Source organism: Bufo bufo, chromosome 2 (assembly GCF_905171765.1).
Source record: "Bufo bufo chromosome 2, aBufBuf1.1, whole genome shotgun sequence".
In the NCBI taxonomy this organism is placed as follows: domain Eukaryota; kingdom Metazoa; phylum Chordata; class Amphibia; order Anura; family Bufonidae; genus Bufo; species Bufo bufo.
This window is the reverse complement of record NC_053390.1, coordinates 188,481,032-188,503,630: the sequence shown is the minus strand read 5'-3', so window position 1 is coordinate 188,503,630 and position 22,599 is coordinate 188,481,032. Positions and strand designations below refer to the sequence as shown.

Below are 22,599 nucleotides of genomic sequence, written 5' to 3'. Positions count from 1 at the left end.
CTATGTATGAGCAACGGTTTCCAGACATATTAGGAGGAGAGATGACCCATTATACGTTCTTCCTGCAGTGAACCTAAAATTCCTTCTTTTTTTTTTCCCCGTTTAATCTTGTCCACTGTATTCGCCAATTATCCTGGAGGATTCTGCTCTAAACTATGACAAATAGGAGGGAGATGAAAGCATTCTTATAACGCTAAATGAGTAGATGGAATGGTGTTTTTTATGGGAAGCATTAGTGGTTTTTCCATGAATGAAATTTATGGCAGGCAGGGGCATACACAGGTCTCATAGGGCCCCATAGCAAAATGTAGTAAGCTCTCCCCCTCCCCTCAGTAAAATTTCAGACAAATTAAAAAAATTTTAATAAAAAGGCGCTCTCTGCCTTTCAAATTTTTCACAACTTCTGTGTTGGAAAAAGTGGAACAGATGCTTCAGAAATATGGAGCTCTTTCTAAATGCCATTTTTCGCAATGCATTTACACCAGACAACTGGCATAGATACAATGATAAATCTCCCCCATACAGCTGTAAATCTCCTTCTTCCCTTGAGTATATTATTAACCCGGTTTCCTGCAGCCACCACCAGGGGGAGCTCAGTGCATAGGAATTGATACAGTTGCCATTAAACTAAATGGAAGCTATAAAATCTCTTTGCACTGAGCTCTCCCTAGTGGTGGCTGGGGGAAAATGCTGTAATTGCAGTAACGCAAGCTCTCCTTCACAGATATGACCAGCCATTTGTGATCAATCTTCTTTAATGTCTTTAGTAGACACAGAAGCAACAGATTAGATATGAGTAACTGTTTTCATATCTTTCCTTGATTGTCATAAAATGTGACTGTGCAAATGCAGCCACCTTTCTGCTTACAATCTGAGGTTAGGTTCATCGGGGTCCCAGCATTTAAATCCCAAACTATTTGTGGGACCCTCACATTTTTTCATGTGTTTCTATGCCTGTAAAATGTGTTTTATTGGTGATTTCGGAACCTTTTCTAAAATTTATTTAACAATGAAAATGTGTATTTTCTGCCATTCATCAAATCCTCTAGAAAAGCCTATGGTAAACACACAGTTAAAATGTCACTCCCAAAGTATGATGCGTTATAAAAATTAGACACTGAAAATTGTTGTGTGAAGCCAACCTTAAAGGGCACTCCTATATTATGCTGCATAATCAATGGTAGAGTGTCCTTGAGATTTAAGTAATTAAACAACCCTCCTTCAAACCGTTCTTAGCTTCTATCCCCAAGATCAATCGGCACCGCTAGCAAGAAAAACTAGCGGTCTGCAATCTTAGTCTTATTTATGTAATGCGTAAGGAACCCTTTAAAGGGAAACATTTTAATTAAAAAAGAACTGGGAAAATAATTCTGTTTTCCAGACTGCAAGCCCATGTGCCAAACCTACACAACAGTCCTCCTCACCTCCTCCTTCATATAATGCCCATCAGAATGAGAGAATCTTACTGAAATAGGAGAGGGAATAATATTGCTGGGTCCTTCAACAGCGGCCAATGTTTGGGATTGATGAATGCTCCCTCTGTCACGCCTTGCCCTGTGAATGTGCGGAGATCTGCCAGGCTGGCTGCACATGTCTAACTCTTCTCTTAGTTTTGGTTTGGTTTTGAGCTGGATCCACCTTCCCTCAGGTGTACTGGGTTGATTGTTAACAAGGCTAGTTATTCGTCCTTCTCCCAGTGGCCTGTGCGGGTTATAGTTCATTCCTGTGGGCTTTGGATGTGTTTTGGATCGTCTGCTCCAGCTCAGCTCAAGATAAGTCCTCTCTGTTTCTTCCCCTGGTGTCTTTTATCTAGGCCTCTAGGGATATGCTTGCTTCTTCCTGTTTGAAGAAGCAGGTCGCCTCTTGCCTTTTCCCTACTGCTCAGGGTTTTCCCAGGGTATATAGACTTAGGCACGAGGGGATGTGCATATCCACCATAAGGGTATGCACATGTGCACAGCAGTATAGGGAAAGCCTTAGGGATCGCTAGGAGGTGACCCTTTTCTCCCTATCTTTTGGGCCTAGTAAATTGTTCTGGTTGTTTTCCCTGTGTTTGGTTATTTCCCTGCTTACCTACCTACCGTGACACCTTCCTGATCATTGCCCCATGAGAAATTCATAGATCTCCCCCTTCTGAATTACGTATTTGAAACATAACATAATAAAAAAAAAATGGAGATCATGGTAAGTATGGTTATGTCTTTCCCTTTTTCATACTCAGTACAGTACAGGCTTAAGGAAGAGTACACTGATAAGTGTAATGCTTCTGTGGGCATCTTTATGTAGACCTGTCACACTGCTATCCGAATTCTACCTATCTACTATTATACTAACAGATAACATCTTTCCCTCACAGCAGCAGTAAACTAACAAAGGCTTACTGATCTATACAGGAGATTTATCTCTGTGCTGACTGCTAAAGAAGAGCAATATTTTGCATTTAATGTTTAATAACATTGGACTGCTGAAACAGCCAAACATTATTTAAAAAATAGTTTTCTAAGAATATTGAGTTTACAACAAAAAGGACAGAAGGGATACTGTACATATTGCAAGAGATCTGGTAGGAATAATTCAGATTTTTTCATATTCCATGTACGATATGTGCATTTCTGCACTTTATATTAGAGATGTCCGGTTCATGAACGAATCATTCTTTGGAGTCGATTCATCTGACTGAGCTGATCCGTTTGAAACAGCTCAGTCTGTGACGTAGCACTAGCTCCGCCTACTGCTAGCAGAGAGAGAGACTAGCAGCAAGTCTTGTGTAACATGATCCTATAGTGGAAGCCAGGCTTCTGCCAGCCCCTCCCCTCCCCGCCCACCCCTGCAACCAATCAGATCTGAAGCAAGCAGCACTGAGTCACTCACACACAGTACACAAATCTAATAAGGCTACTTTCACACTTGCGGCAGAGGATTCTGGCAGGCAATCCGGACGCAAACTGATGGCATTTGTCAGACGGATCCGTATGCGGATCCGTCTGACAAATGCATTGAAATACCGGATCCGTCTCTCTGTTGTCATCCGGAAAGCCGGATCCGTTTTGCCGAAACACTTAATGCCGGATCCGGCACTAATACATTTCAATGGAAATTAATGCCAGATCCGGCATTCCGGCAAGTGATCAGTATTTTTGGCCGGAGAGAAAACTGCAGCATGCTGCGGTATTTTCTCTGTCCAAAAAACGTAAGAGGGACTGAACGGAATGCTCTCCATTCAGAATGCATTAGGATAAAACTGATCATTTTTTTACCGGTATTGAGCCCCTAGGACGGAACTCAATACCGGAAAACAAAAACGCTACTGTGAAAGTACCCTAACTCTACTAGTTAAAAGAATCTAATGATTCTGCTTAGTTAGTAGACTCGTTTGATTCTTTGAGTTAAAAGAATGGTTTGTAACCTCCACACAGTACAATCTAATGACCAGGATGCACCAGTGATGAGGGAAAGACAGCAGGACAGTCAGCAGAGAGAATGAGATAAGAGGAATGACACCGTTTAGATTAGAGGAGATCCTCATTCAGATTGAATTAACCCTTTAGGATCAAATTGGCTTCTCAAGGAGATATGTATGTTAAAGGTAGGTACAGACATCCCTTCTGACTGATGACTACAGACACCTGAGTCTGATGTGGATATTGCTGGACCCTCTTGTCTCACTTGCATAAGCGATAATGTTTGTTCTTAAGATGCCGTCTGAAATTTGAAGTCGATCCTGCTTGCCCTGAAAAAGTATTCTTGCACATCTTGCATTTTGCCTTCTGTGGACCAACTTCCTCAAAATACATCCATATATTGCTTCTCTATCTTGAAGCCATCCTTAGGTGACAGGCTCTCTTTATAGAGACATTCAAGTTTATTAGAAAATCATCCACAGTATTACGTTCAACTACCTGTGTTGTCACTGTTGTGTAGCTGATTTTCTGTCAGATCAGCGAATTTGAGCTGAATCCGATCTATCAGATCAGCCAACTGTGTCAATTTTGTGTTACTGCGCAGTGAGGATCAGACGCTCCTGACCTTAGGTTCACTTGCTTGTCAGCCGACTCAGCAAGTGAATCGAAGATTCGATTCATGGATCGGTTCTTTTGAATGAACTGATTCAAATGAACCGATTCATCAAAAAGATTCAAACTTTCCATCTCTACTTTATATACTGAAGTATCTGATTTAATGCTAAACCAGTTATGATTTCTGTTGGTTTAAAGAGGACATGCCTGTTTTAATTGCTTCATGCATTCCCCATGTAATAACAATTCTGGAGCATCTATTCTTATGGCTCTATGTTGCTCCATTCCTCTATTATTTCTACTAGAAGTTATGAATGAATTGCTAGCAGTCTGCAGTAAGGGTACAGGGTACCCAGTTGGGGAGGTGTGTACCTGCAGACTCACTCTATCCAATCAGTGCTGTCATTTTCAGACTGTGCAGGTACACCCCCCCAACTGGTTACCTCCCCTCTGTACCCTTACTGAAGGCTAATAGCAATTCAATTATAACTTCTGGTAGAAATAATAAAGGAATGGCACAACATACAGACATAAGAATAGATGTTCCAGAATTGTTATTACATGGGGAATGCATGAAGCTATTAAAACAGATATGTCAGGAGCGGTGAAAGGTCCTTTTTAAAACAGACACTTTAGTATAATAAACATAATAATGATGATTATCTTCTATGGAAGGTTTATTGGTTATCAGCATTATTAAAGGGGTACTCTGGGATTTACATATTGATGACCTGTTCTCAGGAGAGGTCATCAATATAAGAACAGTGGGGGTCCCAGAGAACAGCATTAACTTAAGGTACTGTTAAACGGGCCGACAGAGCAGACAATTATCAGGAATGATCCTTTCACTCCTGATAATTGCCTGCATGTCAGAGGAAGAGAGATCTATGTTTAAATGTAGCAATCACCTCCACGGTATGGATACAAGGGATTGCTTCTACTGTACTATCGCTCATCCTCATACACAATCACTGTCTCTGGGCTGCAGATTGCGGTTTAGACAGCACAATCTGCTGCCCAGAAGTGATGATTTAGGTGAACAAAGCAGAGATGCTTTCACCCTATGAACGAGAGTTTGCTCGTTCATTAGGTGATGGGCCGTACCTTTACACAGGGCTATTATCTGGAACGAGCGTTCCTAGGAACGCTTCTTCCTGATAATTGCCCCGATCATTGGCCTGTATATAGACCGCCTTAGTTCAGTTTTGCCCATTATACTAGTGTGAGGGGTAAATTGGAGCTCCTGAGCCCCCACTTACCTTATCATACCTTGGACCTTCTCAGGCACCAGCACCCCTAGGTGGCTGCTGTCTCTGCACCCACTATACCTATGCCCCTGAGAGGGAGCTAAGAATGACAAGTCTGGGGTTCCCACCTGTAGTAGGAATGTTCCCTATCTGTAGGTAAATAATTGAAAGAAGCAGTTCCCTAGTTTTAGCAGACACATGGGATTTACAAGGTGATATGGTGGAGTACATTAGACAGTATATTAAATAGCAATTGCTATAAGAGATGATGTATTGCTCTATCCACGGTGCTGTATAGTGTGCTGCATCATTACCAGCCACGGGAAGTAAAACCCTTAGAAAAATCAGCATGCTCTGCAATTAAGGGGAGATGAATTAAGCCTCCACTGATATATGGGGAACATACAGACAGGATGCAGATATAGCATACAGCATAACTGTCACCTTTGTATTTATGGCACAATATATTCAATAATCACATACACAGGAGTACAGATCCGGTGCTAACCAAGGTCAGGGATTAGCATTTCATCTCACACTGAACATGTATCCAGTTACTGCAAATCTAATGCTGAAAGCTCAGTAATATCATTTCTGAAGGATCCTCATAAGAAACTTGTTAGGAACTCATGCATGATTGTATATGCAGTTTGGTGTTAATGCAATGTGTTGTTCCCTGTAAGGGCTCATTCACATATGTCCGGTGATCGGGCTCAGTTCCCCTCCTGTATGGCGCAGAAAAAGCCGGAAGGAAACTGAACCTATAACTGATGCCATCATTTTTCGCAGGATCATTCATATACACCCGGCTTATCAGTTGTGATGGCGAATGTCAATGGCACTGGACAGAGAAACGCTGAATGCTACGTTCTCCTGTCCGACGCCATCGTTCTATAGACGTCAGACCTAGGCACATTACATTTTTTTGTCTTTTCCTTATGTTACAGAGGTAATACAAGATTTTTGGGGGGCATTACATTTTTTTAATTGCCGATTTCTTCTGTAACATTTTAGGACCAGCAGAGGTAATTCCGTCCCCAGATATGTTGCACAAGAGCCTCACAGAAGAGCTGATCTGGATCTGCTAAGACCCAGCAGCTTGTGCAGACACCTGACCCCAGCGATCACCGAAGCAGGACTCTCATAAGAATAGTAACTGAAAGTAACTGACTTCCTGTCCTTTGTGAGATGGAAATCAGAGTCACATGACACAGCTGAGGCTCAGAAGGGAGGTTATAACTTACAAATACAGTCACTGGTAAGATTACCTTCAGTACAGTTTAGATCATGCACCTTTCTAACAGGTCAGAGAATAAAAAAAAATTGTGGGAGTGCTTCTTTAAGATATATTTTTTAACACTTTGGGGGTCATTTATCAAACTGGTGTGAAGTACAACTGGCTTAGTTGCCCATAGCAACCAATCAGATTCCACCTTTCATTTTCCAAAGGAGCTGTGAAAAATGAAAGGTGGAATCTAATTGGTTGCTATGGGCAACTAAGCCAGTTCTACTTTACACCAGTTTGATAAATGACCCCCCAATGTTTATGGCCATCCAGTCCAATAGAAAAAGCTAAATAAAATATGCTTATCTATATGAAAGAAATACAGATGTGATTGTAGCATTTGCTTGTTGTGACCTGTATTGCAGTGTTATATATAGATCTGATATTATGTTACTATATTGTCATTGTTTATGTGCTCCACATATTCTCTTCCATGATATATATGCAGACGCTATAGTGAACAGTATGGCTCGCCATGACATACCACTGTAAAGAATGGTAATATATCTGCCATGCCAGCCTAATACCACCTCTGTACAGCAGTTACATCTTCGTCCTTGAAGAATAAGTAGATTTACGGTGTGATTTTTGCATAGAAATAATTCTGATTTAGGACTTTCTGCCCTTTGTGCACAGTGTTCTTTATGCTTGCTCATTTTAAGAGCCGTGCACCTCCCAGAACAGCTAGGCTTTAAGGGATTCCTGCTTTTAATTTCAGTGCTTTTCTCTTAATTAAAGAATTCCAATTTGGGAGATGGTAATGGCTTTACTTACGGTTATGGCTCTAATGAGCTTCTTTACTGTTATAATTAGAAATGAATTTTTGTACTTTGCCTCCACCCAAGTATCATATAATTGTGCACCGCGGCTGTGTTGAATGCGCACATCTACTTTAGCATGTTGCTATATATGCTGTTTGCCGGTGTTTGTGTGACATCTTAACTGGTAAATGACGTCTTGTTATTTTGTGGATACAAGCCAGCGAGATGATTTCAAATTAGCAAAGAACGCAGAACCGTGTGATTAGTGACCCAGCGTTTTGTCTGTCTGTTGTGATGATTTCCATCTAAACCCAGCACTTAGGAATTTATGATCCCGTGGTGAAATATGTGACTGGTCGGACATAAGTGACGAGCGTGCAAATCCAAAGACGCTGCAGTGTCACATCTTAATTATGACGCTATTGATTGAGTGACACTGCAGTAGCATTGGGGTTAATGTATACAGACCGCTCATGATGATTAAGATGTGATTGGGGAGATGACTGGACACCATGGAGAGGAATATCCTGAACACTTAGTGGAACAAATGATGCCGGAATAGGGGTGGACAATGTGAAACCCGTGCCCATTCACAAGAAAGGTAGTAGGGAGGAATCGAGCAACTATAGACCAGTGAGTCTGACATCAATAGTAGGCAAATTAATGGAAACCCTATTAAAGGATAGGATTGTGGAACATCTAAAATCCCATGGATTGCAAGATGAAAAACAACATGGGTTTACTTCAGGGAGATCATGTCAAACAAATCTTATAGATTTTTTTGACTGGGTGAATAAAATAATAGACGGTGGAGGTGCAGTAGACATCGCATATCTAGATTTTAGTAAGGCTTTTGACACTGTCCCACATAGAAGACTTATCAATAAACTGCAGTCATTGAGCATGGACTCCCATATTGTTGAGTGGATTAGGCAGTGGCTGAGTGACAGACAACAGAGGGTTGTAGTCAATGGAGAACATTCAAAACAAGGTAATGTTACCAGTGGGGTTCCACAGGGATCTGTACTGGGACCGATTTTGTTTAATATCTTCATAAGTGATATTGCAAAAGGCCTCGCTGGTAAGGTTTGTCTTTTTGCTGATGACACAAAGATATGTAACAGGGTTGATGTTCCTGGAGGGAAACGCCAAATGGAAAAGGATTTAGGAAAACTAGAAGAATGGTCAGAACTCTGGAAACTGAAATTTAATGTGGATAAGTGCAAGATAATGCACCTGGGGCGTAAAAACCCAAGGGCAGAATATAGAATATTTGACACAGTCCTGACCTCAGTATCTGAGGAAAGGGATTTAGGAGTAATTATTTCAGAAGACTTAAAGGTGGGAAGACAATGTAATAGAGCAGCACGAAATGCCAGCAGAATGCTTGGATGTATAGGGAGAGGTATAAGCAGTAGAAAGAGTGAAGTGCTTATGCCGCTGTACAGAACACTGGTGAGACCTCACTTGGAGTATTGTGCGCAGTACTGGAGGCCATATCTCCAGAAGGATATAGATACTCTAGAGAGAGTTCAGAGAAGAGCTACTAAACTAGTACATGGATTGCAGGATAAAACTTACCAGGAAAGGTTAAAGGACCTTAATATGTATAGCTTGGAAGAAAGAAGAGACAGAGGGGATATGATAGAAACTTTTAAATACATAAAGGGAATCAACTCGGTAAAGGAAGAGAGCATATTTAAAAGAAGAAAAACTACCACAAGAGGACACAGTTTTAAATTAGAGGGGCAAAGGTTTAACAGTAATATAAGGAAGTATTACTTTACTGAGAGAGTAGTGGATGCATGGAATAGCCTTCCTGCAGAAGTGGTAGCTGCAAATACAGTGAAGGGGTTTAAGCATGCATGGGATAGGCATAAGGCCATCCTTCATATAAGATAGGGCCGGGGGCTATCCATAGTATTCAGTATATTGGGCAGACTAGATGGGCCGAATGGTTCTTATCTGCCGACACATTCTATCTTTCATGGATTTGGTCTGTCATAAGAAAAATAGACCATAAGTGGCCATTTGTTGAGCTGTATTAGGAATGGACTATTCTTTGTTTGGGACAGAAGTGCAACGTAAATCTTTAGGACCCAAATGCAAAAGTCATGACAGGCCCCCAAAACACGGAAGGACATTTATACATTTATTAAGACCTGACTTAATCTCGCCCCCACCGGCGTCAAATTCACCACAATTATTAAGAGGTGTATGTTTCTTAAAGGGAACCAGTCACATTGAACATGGTGTCTGATCTGCAGGCACCATCTTATAGAACAGGAAAGGCTGAGCAGATTGATATATAGTTTTATGCGAAAAGATTCTGTCATTTATTCATTTATATCCCTGCTCATTCAAGGCTTTGAAGCCAATGATGCGTCCTATCAGTGATGACAGCCTTCCCTCTATGACTGTGTATACAGAGATAGCTGTCAATTAGTGTTCAGCGTGAATATTTGTATTGCGAATTTTTATGGCGAATATTGGCACTTCAAGAATTCGCACATATCTAGAATATAGTGCTATATCTTCGTAATCGCGAATATTCTCGATTTTTTTTCATCAGTACCCATGATCCCTCACTGCTTCTAGCTTGTGGGCCAATGAGAAGGCTGCAATATCTTTGACTTTAGGAGCAGTGTTGATCGCGAATTTTCGCATTGCGATATTTTTTCTCACAAATTTCTATCGGGAATTTTCCGATTGCCGATTTTTGCAAATCAAGAAAATAATGACTGGAGATCACGATTCGAATTCTCGAATTCGCAAATATATGACGAATATTCAACCAATATTGCGAATTCGAATATTGCCCCTGCCGCTCATCACTGAATCTGTTCCCATAAAACTATGTATCCATCTGCTCAGCTCCTCCTGCTCTATAACATGGTGCCTGCAGATTAATTTGCTTTTTTATAGAGGGAGCTGGTATAGATTTCAGGTATAATCTATACTAGTTTCCTGGCAGTAGACTAAGCCCTGTATGGTCCTCTTTTTGGAGAAGTGGCAAGGAAGGCATGAAAACCTCTGAAAAAGATGCAAAATTTTGTACAGCAGCAGCAGCATGCGCCAGGCTTGGTGACTTTTTGACACCCGTTTTTTGGCTTAAAGGGTTCCTCTCACCTCAGCAAATGGTATTTATCATGTAGAGAAAGTTAATACAAGGCACTGACTTGCGATTCTCCATTTTGCTTCCTTCACAAATTTTCCCATCACATTATACACTGCTCGTTTCCATGGTTACGACCACCTTGTACTCCAGTAGCTGTGGCCGTGCTTGCACACTAGAGAAAAAAGTGTTAGACTATGAGCACTCCCACGGTCCCGGCCACCAGAGAGTCTGGCGCTTTTTCCTATTTTGTGCAAGCACAGCCACCACTGATGGATTGCAAGGTGGTCTGTAACCATGGAAACGAGCAGTGTATAATGAAAATGAATCCAGCCAGCAAAGGAGACAATATGGATAATAACAATACATTACTAAGTGCCTTGTATTAACTTTCTCTACATGATAAATGCCACTTACTGAAGTGAGACGACCCCTTTAAAGGGAATGATAAATGCCCCTTATACTATTTAAAATAATGGCATCCTGGTATTTGTGGGTCCTTTAGCGCTCATCAAGCAACGGGACCTGTGTGACTACAATATCTGTACTGAAATCAGTACTTATTTTCTGATAAAATGTTCCCTGCCTTTATTTTATAATTTTTAATTTCTGTCATCTGGACTATACTGGAAGGAAAATACGGTTTAGCAACCAAGACATTACAAGACAATCAGACACGTCAGAAGTAATATAGGCTAAATGAATGGGAGCTGATAACCATAGCCATTTCTCCAATGCAATCATTACTATCCGCTGAAAATGGGTCCATTCAGGTCATCAGTGTCACAGCAGCCGGACTGTCACAAACCTCACCTGCTGCTGCGTGCATAAAAAAAATAGGGGGGCTGATCAAGCTAGTATCATTTTTCGGTGCAGCTTGTCAATATCTCTTGTGAAGGTGTTCGGTCTGCATTACTTATAATAAATAAGAGAGTAATGTGCTTGTAAAGGCAAGGAGCCAGCATTCATATCACCTATCAGCTGGAATATGTGGATCTGCTATTTCATTGGATTGTGCAGCAATGTTAATGCTAATGATAACAGTGACATCTAGTGGTCATTTCTAATAAATACATCGTTTCCAGCTGGTGTAAAATGTGTGGAATTAATGTGCATGTACTTTAAATGCAGAGAAGTAGCTAGGCTTTCCATAACCTAGAGCAAAGATTCTGTTCTGTTCTGTACGGCAGAGAAGCTTGTTGGAAAACCTCTAATTACACCCCAGTATAGATTACAACTGTTCTTTAAGGGGTTGTCCAAAGGGGTTTCTAAAAAACGACCCCTCAGCAGGAAACTGTATAAAATAAAGAAAAAAATGTCTGGTTCTGCATTGATGATATCAAGTTTATTGTGCACATGACATGAGCAACCGGTAACTGGCCTCAGCATTCATGTGCCGTTCATGGGACCTCTAAATATCAGTTTGATTTAGATTTCTCCTTTGTTCATCCACTTTGCATTTTGTTAGGTGACAAATATAAACTATTAACTCTTCACTTTTTGCAAGCATTCTTACTTTACAGCATTTTTCCACACCTGCCTAAAACGTTTGTACACGCAGTACTGTACAATCATTGACAAAAAATAATGCAACAAGAAGGAGTTGTTGGAAGTGAATGAAACTTTCTATGTGTGAATGTAATGATGATATATGTAAGTGATTACAATATTAGAGCGAAAGGATAGTTTTATTGGAGACAACTGTACAATTGAAAGGAGGCTCTAGTACCCTGTTGGTGGGCCCCCTCTAGCCTGAAAACAAGATATGATATGGTTGGGCATGGAGGCATACAGGTTCTGTATGGTATCTTGTGGCACATTTGTCCACAGATGTTGCAGTTGGGCCTGTAGATTCTCCACACTCATAGGTTGCTGAAGCTGCCATCCCAGCTAGGTCCTATAAATGCTCGATTGGTGATAAATCTGGCAACCATGCAGGCCAAGATGGTGTTGCAATCTGGTGGAGACATTCCAGGAAAACACTTGCTGTGCGCGGGTGAGCCTTATCCTGGTGAAAAATGCCAGTTGGAAGCCCTGCCATAAGAGGCAACACATGTGGCCGTAGGATGTCCTGCACATATAGCTTAGAAGTTAGTGTCCCTAGTATCACTACTAGGGGTGACTGACTGTCATGTGTGATGGTTCCCCGGATCATCCCACCACCAGTTGGGGCAGTGTGTCACTCCACAGCAAAGGCAGGATTGAAACGCTCACCATGAGGCCTCCATACTCAAACCTGACCATTCTAGAATCCCAAACAGAACCTGGATTCATCGCTAAAGATTATGAGTTCTAGCCCATAGCAGTCCAGGTTTTTCATTCACGACACCAGTACAAACAAAGGCAATCTGACATTTCTATCTGGACGCTTTATTTTTTTTTGTCAATGAGTGTATGTTTGAAGGAACTGTTCATCCACAACTCTCATGGTTGCATACCATTATTCATCAGTTGTGCCATAAAATGCCTTATGTTGTTGCACCATTTTTTCTTTACGTATGACAACCGTTTTCTAAATGCCCTATTAGGACATGTATCGACATTGTGTACTCAATCTGCCCATTTCTAATATTCATATGAATGGCTGTAATGTACTACAGCATATACACTGGTGTCCTCAGCAGGGTAAATGTCTGGTTGGCCATGGATTCCCCTGACAATTTCACCTGTGTACTAGGAGTATTGGGAGAAGAACCCGTGAAGATTTGCTGATTGCTGCGACAGTATAAAATGCGTGGACATAGAATGTTTTTTATTCCTAGATATACTTGGAACATGGCAACCGTATTTTCATTCTGCAGATTTCTATAAAATAGAGTTTGGATGTGTAACTTTGTTCCTACAATTGTAGCAGGTGGAGAGGAGATGCGTGCTCTTGTATTTAGTGGAGTTGTACAGTTAAATTGCTATCCGCATGCTCTGGAAGTACTAGATGTTCCAGATTACCCGGCAGTCATAGAAAAGTAAAGTATGTTCCCCGAGGACACGCAGCCCGTGAAGTACCGCACAAGTAATTGATATTATCACTATTCTTATATTGAAGTCCTCACATAATTTCCGGTGCCCTGTCTTTTGTCAAATTGAGGATGAAATGTCTGAAAAGTCACACAAGTGCTGAACCATGGCCATTGCTGAAATGAGCAATTTTAACAAAATATTACTGGGAAATGTAATATCGAAGTGTGAAGTAGAATTCATTTTGTGTTGTCGGTCTGTGAACATGGCATATGTGCTCATCAGAGATCTGACTTTGCCCCTTTCATTATGCAGTGGTTACGGAATCCTGGCCCTCAACATGAGAAGAGGACACTATTTGGAGACATGGTGTGCTTCTTATTTATAACTCCACTTGCCACCATCTCCGGATGGTTATGTCTTCGAGGAGCGGTGGATCACCTGCACTTCAGTAGCCGACTAGAAGCCGTTGGACTTATTGCACTCACTGTTGCACTCTTTACAATTTACCTCTTTTGGACACTTGTAAGTATTTGGAGGTTTTCAAAGCAATCTTTTTTTAAGAATGATGCACAAAGCTGAGTACAACAAAAATGGTGTCCATTCACAAGTACATCTGCTCATACTTAAAGGGGTTATCCTATGATTAATACAAAAATGCATACATCATATAGTAGATGACAGCTTTTGTCTAACAAAGCTAGAACCAGCCCTGTACCTCACATGGATCCAGAGATCTCCACATTCATCTCTCAAATTGTTCTGCTAGATTTATTTCAAGCTGGCAGTTCAGGGGGCCATGTCCTTTCACAGGATACGTATCCTGTCTTCTGTAGCAGGTGGCAGTTGAAGGATGGAACTGAGAACATGCTTCCACCTCAGTGAGGTGGACAGAGAAATTAGAAAAAAAGCAAACAGCAGGTGGTGCTATACAGATAGATTTTATTGAATAACTTAGTGGCTATACTCAATTTTTAATTACATGCAATTGCAAAAGTATTCAGATCCAAGTGCTGGTTTGAAAACTGTAGAATATTTTTTGTGGGACAACCCCTTTAAACTCTCTAAACTGGTGGCCTGGTAACAACCAGGGATGGACTGACTTTTCCACGAAGGACCGTGTCTAGGAATAGAAGTTGACTTGCTCAAAGCCTGTAGATTATGAATTATATTTGAAGGGGCTTTCTGATGAAAGAAAAAAAACTATTGTTTGACAAATGGAAAGTAAATGAAATTTCTAATACACTGACATTTCAAGCCATATAAACCACTTAGGGTACTTTCACACTTGCGGCAGAGTGATACGGCAAGCAGTTCTGTCGCAGGAATCGGCAAAACATATAGCAACTGATGGCATTTTTAAGAATGATCAGGATCCTGATCAGTCTTAAAAATACCTGATCAGTCAAAAAAATGCATTGAAATGCCGGATCCGTCTTCCCGGTGTCATCTGGCAAAATGGATCCGGCATTTATTTTTTTCACTTTTTTTGACGGATCCAGCATTCCGGTATTTTGAATGCCGGATCCGGCACTAATACTTTCCTATGGGAAAAAATGCCGGATTCGGCATTCAGGCAAGTCTTCAGTTTTTTTGCCGGAGATAAAACCGTAGCGTGCTGCGGTTTTATTTTTTGCCTAATCAGTCAAAATGACTGAACGGAAGACATCCTGATGCATCCTGAACGGATTGCTCTCCATTCAGAATGCATGGGGATATGCCTGATCAGTTCTTTCCCGGCATTGAGCCATTTTGACAGAACTCAGTGCCGGAAAAGAAAAACGGAAGTGTGAAAGTACCCTTAGTTTTATTCTCTGTCAACCTGTCCCTGAAATGGAGCTTCTGTTGTAGCTGTGACATTCTGACACAGTAGCGAGCTTCCTCCGCCTCCATGTGTATTGGTAAAGTAAAAAAAGGAGGCCGGTGATTGGCTCGGGTTATTAGCTAAGCCAGCCTCCTCTTCCTTCATGACTGATTTAGAGATAGAGAAGGGAGCTGGCTTAGCCAGTGAACAAAGTCAGACAACCTGTCCCCTTTAAGCATATCAGACATAGAGAATGGCCGCTTTCAGACGAGCGTATTGAAATCCGTCAGTATTCTGGCTCAGGATCCTGATGATATACCATCAGTATTGTCATCAGGATTGCTTCAGGATTTCATCAGGATTTACATGCGTATTTCTTCCTTTCTTCATTATTTATGCACTGCATAGACTGTAATGTGCCTATTTGGAAACAAATCTGCACAAAACTCAGACATGCTGCGGATTTCAAATACTGACGTCAAAGACTGACCTTTTTCCCCCCAACGTACAGTACAGACCAAAAGTTTGGACACACCTTCTCATTCAAAGAGTTTTCTTTATTTTCATGACTATGAAAATTGTAGATTCACACTGAAGGCATCAAAACTATGAATTAACACATGTGGAATTATATACATAACAAACAAGTGTGAAACAACTGAAAATATGTCATATTCTAGGTTCTTCATATTCTAGGTTCTGGGCTATTTGACCATGAAGGAGAGTGATTGGGTGCTGCGCCAGATGACCTGGCCTCCACAGTCACCGGACCTGAACCCAATCGAGATGGTTTGGGGTGAGCTGGACCGCAGAGTGAAGGTAAAAGGGCCAACAAGTGCTAAGCATCTCTGGGAACTCCTTCAAGACTGTTGGAAGACCATTTCAGGGGACTTCCTCTTGAAGCTCATCAAGAGAATGCCAAGAGTGTGCAAAGCAGTAATCCAAGCAAAAGGTGGCTACTTTGAAGAACCTAGAATATGACATATTTTCTGTTGTTTCACACTTGTTTGTTATGTATATAATTCCACATGTGTTAATTCATAGTTTTGATGCCTTCATAGTCATGAAAATAAAGAAAACTCTTTGAATGCGAAGGTGTGTCCAAACTTTTGGTCTGTACTGTACAGGTTCTTCTCAGAAAATTAGCATATAGTGATAAAGTTCATTATTTTCTGTAATGTACTGATAAACATTAGACTTTCATATATTTTAGATTCATTACACACAACTGAAGTAGTTCAAGCCTTTTCTTGTTTTAATATTGATGATTTTGGCATACAGCTCATGAAAACCCAAAATTCCTATCTCAAAAAATTAGCATATCATAAAAAGGTTCTCTAAACGAGCTATTAACCTAATCATCTGAATCAACTAATTAACTCTAAACACCTGCAAAAGATTCCTGAGGCTTATAAAAACTCCCAGCCTGGTTCATTACTCAAAACCGCAATCATGGGTAAGACTGCCGACCTGACTGCTGTCCAGAAGGCCATCATTGACACCCTCAAGCAAGCAGAAATTTCTGAACGAATAGGCTGTTCCCAGAGTGCTGTATCAAGGCACCTCAGTGGGAAGTCTGTGGGAAGGAAAAAGTGTGGCAGAAAACGCTGCACAACGAGAAGAGGTGACCGGACCCTGAGGAAGATTGTGGAGAAGGACCGATTCCAGACCTTGGGGGACCTGCGGAAGCAGTGGACTGAGTCTGGAGTAGAAACATCCAGAGCCACCGTGTACAGGCGTGTGCAGGAAATGGGCTACAGGTGCCGCATTCCCCAGGTCAAGCCACTTTTGAACCAGAAACAGCGGCAGAAGCGCCTGACCTGGGCTACAGAGAAGCAGCACTGGACTGTTGCTCAGCGGTCCAAAGTACTTTTTTCGGATGAAAGCAAATTTTGCCTCCATGCCACGCCGCATTGAAGCAGTCATTTCTGCAAAAGGATTCCCGACCAATTATTGAGTGCATAACTGAACTTAATTATTTGAAGGTTGACTTTTTTTGTATTAAAAACACTTTTCTTTTATTGGTCAGATGAAATATGCTAATTTTTTAAATTAGGAATTTTGGGTTTTCATGAGCTGTAGGCCAAAATCATCAATATTAAAACAAGAAAAGGCTTGAACTACTTCAGTTGTGTGTAATGAATCTAAAATATATGAAAGTCTAATGTTTATCAGTACATTACAGAAAATAATGAACTTTATCACAATATGCTAATTTTCTGAGAAGAACCTGTATGTTAAACGTAGGGCAAAAACATGATGTGAACCCAGAGTTAGGGCTCTTTCACACGAGCGGATGCCGTGCGGGTAATCCGCTGCGTGAAAGAGAGCCAAGCCCGCTCCGGACAGCAGACACAATGAGATAAGTTATCACCGTAATTTTGTAGTAAAAAGATCACAGACGCACATAGCATTATCAATCATGTTAATGCTCCGTGTCTGCTGTCTGGAGCAGGGCTTGGCAATTTCACGCAGCGGATTACCCGCACGGCATCCGCTCGTGTGAAAGAGCCCTTAAATGATAAAAGCCAAAGCTGAATAAGCATTGATTGCAGAAATCAAATTACACTTCTTATCTTTTTTCCCCCCCCAGGTGTCATTTAGATACCACTGTAGATTATACAATGAATGGCGTCGGACCAATCAGAGGGTTATTCTGGTGATCCCTAAATCGATCAATTTACCTTCCAATCAACAGTCATTGCTGGGACTGCACTCTCTCAAACGAAATTCTAAAGAGACTATAGTGTGAGGAGAGACGCCCGGGACTTGCAGCAACATGCACTGTAGCACTATCTCTCCGCTATCACTTGGACTTTATTCACAGACTGTTAACCCCTAACTTGGATATGTAACCCTCGTTTCCTGGAGCAACAGAACCAGTTTTAATTTAAGCAATGAATGCTGCAATTATGTATTTGCTAACTTGCCAATCCTGTTCATATAGCCGGTGGCATCTTACATACTCTTCTATAATACAGCAGCCTTTAACTTTTTATTTTATCTTATGACATTAAAGTTAAAAGTACATTTTTGTACTCCATTATCCTTTCCTCTTAGTACAATGTTTTTGCCTTGCACACATATACGCAAGGTCTTTGCAATTAGAGCTTGTTTATGAGTCAATATGGCAGGTATGGGCCAACCTGCGGCTCTCCAGCTGTTGCAAAACTACAACTCCCAGCATGCCCAGACTGCCTACAGCTATCAGCCTACAGCAGGGCATGGTGGGAATTGTAGTTTTACAACAGCTGGAGAGCCGCAGGTTAGCCATTCCTGCAATATGGTAGACATTATGGAAATGCCTTTACAATGTAGAGTCGCTTGCACACACCTGAGGCTTCTGGCCTATGGCTACACACAGACTTCTTCTTCAGTAGGAAATGTCACATGATGGCTTCGGCAGTATTTCTATGGACTGCATATTGCACCCTGCAAAATGTCTGCGTGTAGCTCCATTCCATCGTATTGGTTATGTCTTGCTTGGGCTGCATTCACACTTGGGGGGCATTTTTTTTATACATTACAACCAAACAGACTGAAGCACAAAATGTATCCTTTTTTTAATCTGTTTTTCAATCCAATGGAAAGGAAAAAAAAACACTTTTCTCATAGTTAATAATAAACAGATTGAAGATGAGAAAATGTGATGCATTTTTCACAGTGTGTCCAATCTGTCTTCATGAAAAAAAGCTGGTTTAGGCCTCATGCACACGACCGTGGTGTGTTTTGCGGTCTGCAAAACACGGATGGCGTCCGTGCGCGTTTCAGCAAATTGCGGAATGGCACAAACAGCCTTTAATATAAATGCCTATTCTTGTTCGCAAAGCGCGGACAAGAATAGGTCATGTTATATTTTTTTTAGCGGGGCCACGGAACGGAGCAACGGATGCGGACAGCACACGGAGTGCTGTCCGCATCTTTTGTGGGCCCATTGAAGTGAATAGGCCTAAGGCTACATGCACACGAACGTTGTTTGTTTCCGTGTCCGTTCCGTTTTATTTGCGGATAGGATGCAGACCTATTCAATAGCCTCGCAACAAAGATAGAACATGTCCTATTCTTGTCTGTTTTAGGCATTGTTACAATGGATCCACACAAAAAAACGGATGTCATCCTTTTTTTTTTTTTTGCGGATCCGCAATTTTCGGACCGCAAAACACATATGGTCGTGTGCATGTAGCCTTAAGCTACTTTCACATCTGCGGCATGGAGATCCAGCCGCCTGATCCTGCAAAAATGGCGTTTTTGTCTGGCTAATTCTCAGTATTTTTGCTGGAATGCAAAAAATCTCTGTCCGGACCCCGTTATACTTAATGGGGCCGGCGGGTATTCCAGTTGCATCCGGCAGTGGCGCATCTGTAGGATTCCAGTAGGCTATTCTCTGCCACAACAGCCTGCCAAAATCACTGCCGCAGATGTGAAATTAGTCTTAGTAAAATGCCCCAATTAGGGAATTCGGAGATAATAGAGGGGTGCCCTTGCCCGGTAATATCATCTATCAGCAACTACAGTGTCTTGAGGACCTGGCATATCCTTTATAGGGAAGGTGTCATGTATTTAAGTTTCAGCTGACAGTCTACATTTATGTTTGCAGTGTCCAGGAAGTGATGGAATACAGCCCCCTCCGACAGAGAGCAGGGAGTGAGCATTTAAGGTTTTTTTTCATGTTTAATATAAAAAAAATGAAAATTAGACATTATATAGTACATGACAATCTCTTTATAACAAAGCTAGAACCAGCCCTGTACCTCACATGGATCCATAGCTCTCCCCATTCAATCCACCAATTGCTCTGCTAGATTTATTTCAGGCTAGCTGCTCAGAGGGTGTGTCTTTTCTCAGAGGGCGTTTCCTTTCTGCTGCAGGTCTCTTCCTATCACAGCTTGGGGGGTGTCCTCTCTGCCACACCTCTCTCCTGTAGCTCTCACAGCTTATAACAAGATAGGGATGGTGGCAGTATAAGGCCCTTTGCAGACAAGCGTTTGTCACGCTGCGAGTCCGCAACGCAGCTCCCAGCCTGACCTACCAGCACTGACTGGGTCACGTAGCATTATATTGATTTATGATGCCATGTAACCCTTAGGCCCCTTTCATACGAGCGAGTATTCCGTGCGGGTGCAATGCATGATGCGAACGCATAGCACCCGCACTGAACCCTGACCCATTCATTTCAATGGATCTGTGTACATGAGCGTTGTTTTTCACGCATCACTTCTGCATTGCGTGAAAATCGCAGCATGTTCTATATTCTGCGTTTTTCACGCAACGCTGGCCCCATAGAAGTGAATGGGCTGCGTGAAAATGTGTTTTTCACAGATGGTTGGTAAGAGATGTTGTTTGTAAACCTTCAGTTTTTTATCACGCGCGTGAAAAACGCATCAATGCGCATTTCACCCGCGCAATAAAAACTGAACAACTGAACGCAATCGCAGGCAAAACTGATTGAACTTGCTTGCGAAATTGCGCATTTTTAACTGAACGCATCCGGACCTAATCTATATCGCTCATCTGCAAGGGGCCTTACAGTTCTGGAATGTATTGGATAACACTGGCTGCATTATGTCAGTGTTATCTAATACATTCCAGAACTGTAAGGGTTACATAGCATCATAAATCAATATAATGCTATGTGACCCCGGCAGTGCTAGGAGGTCAGGCCGGGAGCTGCTCTGTGGACTCGCAACGTGACAAACGCTCGTCTGCAAGGGGCCTAAGAATGGTGGACAGAAAAATCTAAAAAAGAACAGCGGATGGCGCTATACAAAGATTTTATTGAATAACTCAGTGGCTTATACTAATATTTTAGTTTTCGGATCCTGTTGCTGTTTTGAAAAATGTAGAATTTTTTTTGTGGGACAACTCCTTTAAGCTGATCTAAATATTACATGTATCGGTAGAAACTGATAGTCTCTATGGGATCAGTCAACTGTCTAACGTTAATAAGGACCCCTGGCTCTCCCCTAATGGGAGAGAAGCCAAAAGGTTATGTATGATCAGATGTAGGATTTGTCCGCTACAAAATCCAGCTCATATCTGATGGCAGAAACCGCTATGCTGTGGGTTTTCATACGGACCCTCTGTAGGTTTTAACTCCATTGAACTGAGCTAAACCTTGAAAACAGTGCGGCAAAAATCCTCGGCCACATGAACTGTGGCACGGCTTCCCATTGAAAACAATGGAAGGTGGTTTTAGTACAGATTCATCTTGGTTTTGGGCACCAAATCCATGGTGGGTGAAACCTGCGCCCAAAATCCTTACCCTAACCCTTTATCTGGTCGCTGACCAAATCTTTAGACTTTTTTAAAGGACTTTTTTTGATAACACAGAATAGCTTCTAGTGCGACTTTCATTTTGAAGTAATATATTTTGAGCTAATACTAAAGTGAACATTTGGATGTCCACCTGAATTCCACATAATGATAAAACACATAAGAAGAGACACTGGTGTGAATGCAGCCATGTGCAATACCAATAGTGGATCAGCCACCAGTGTGTGCAAGTGACATGTCAGTCCGTATTAGAAGTGAAGAATCTAGCACAATACTTTTCTCCAGTGATGTCTCTTTCTCGCCTGAAAATATGCAGTCATTTTTTATTATTTTCTTTTCCTTTTTTTTCAAGACATTTTGTATAAATATATTTATGGTTTCTAAAATATTTTTTTAAACAACTATTTTTTCCAAGCCTTGCATTTACAGGTTAGATGCGCCGAATGGCTGTAACGTCTTCTCCACTTTAATTTGGCTGTGATGCTTAACATTATGACCTTGCTTCTGACTGGACACTTAAGGTTTGCTCATATCAAGAATGAATAAGAAAAAAAAGAAAAAACAAAAAAACAAACAAAGACTTTTTTTTATCCTAAACAGGTCAATTCATATAACCATTCACCATTGGAGTGCTTTGGAGCCTGACATTACACTTTGTCGCCAGCAATGTCAGGAGATGGATAACAGGAGTATTGGACATTTGAAGCAATTTTTAAAATAATTTCACATATATACATTATGAGTTATAATAACATTGTGCATTATTTAAGTAATAAATCCTCCATGAAATGGTTGTCATAAGTTTTTGTGTTGTATTCATGAAAGCATTTTAATTGTTGGTAAACTGCGGCATTTACTTATTTTTGTATTGTGTTACAAGGTCCAAGCTGAGTGACAAAGTTAAACTTGATAGCAAACAGTAGCACTTTCAAGCTAATTATACCTTGACATACAATGCATTTGGAAATTCTCCAGACCCTTTCGCTTTTGTCAGATTTTGTTATGTTGCTAAAATCAAGTCCCCCCCCCCCTCCCATCAATCTACGCACAATACTCAAATACTGAATTTTAGAAATTCATTAAAAAGGTAAAACTAAAATTTTGCGTGGACATAAGCATTCAGAGTACAGACCCTTTACTATG

At 41.2% G+C, this 22,599-nt stretch overlaps 1 protein-coding gene across 2 annotated transcripts in view; it reads left to right on the top strand.

The window, feature by feature from the left end:
* MARCHF3 (membrane associated ring-CH-type finger 3) overlaps nt 1-18,957 on the top strand; it is a 228,850-nt gene extending 209,893 nt beyond the window's left edge. For both annotated transcript variants that reach the window (XM_040420209.1, XM_040420210.1), the window contains exons 4-5: nt 13,695-13,904; nt 17,777-18,957. In XM_040420209.1, coding sequence (XP_040276143.1) covers nt 13,695-13,904; nt 17,777-17,935 — 369 coding nt within the window. In that variant the 3' untranslated portion in view covers nt 17,936-18,957. The remainder of the gene's footprint in view (nt 1-13,694; nt 13,905-17,776) is intronic.
* Nucleotides 18,958-22,599: the final 3,642 nt, after the last annotated feature.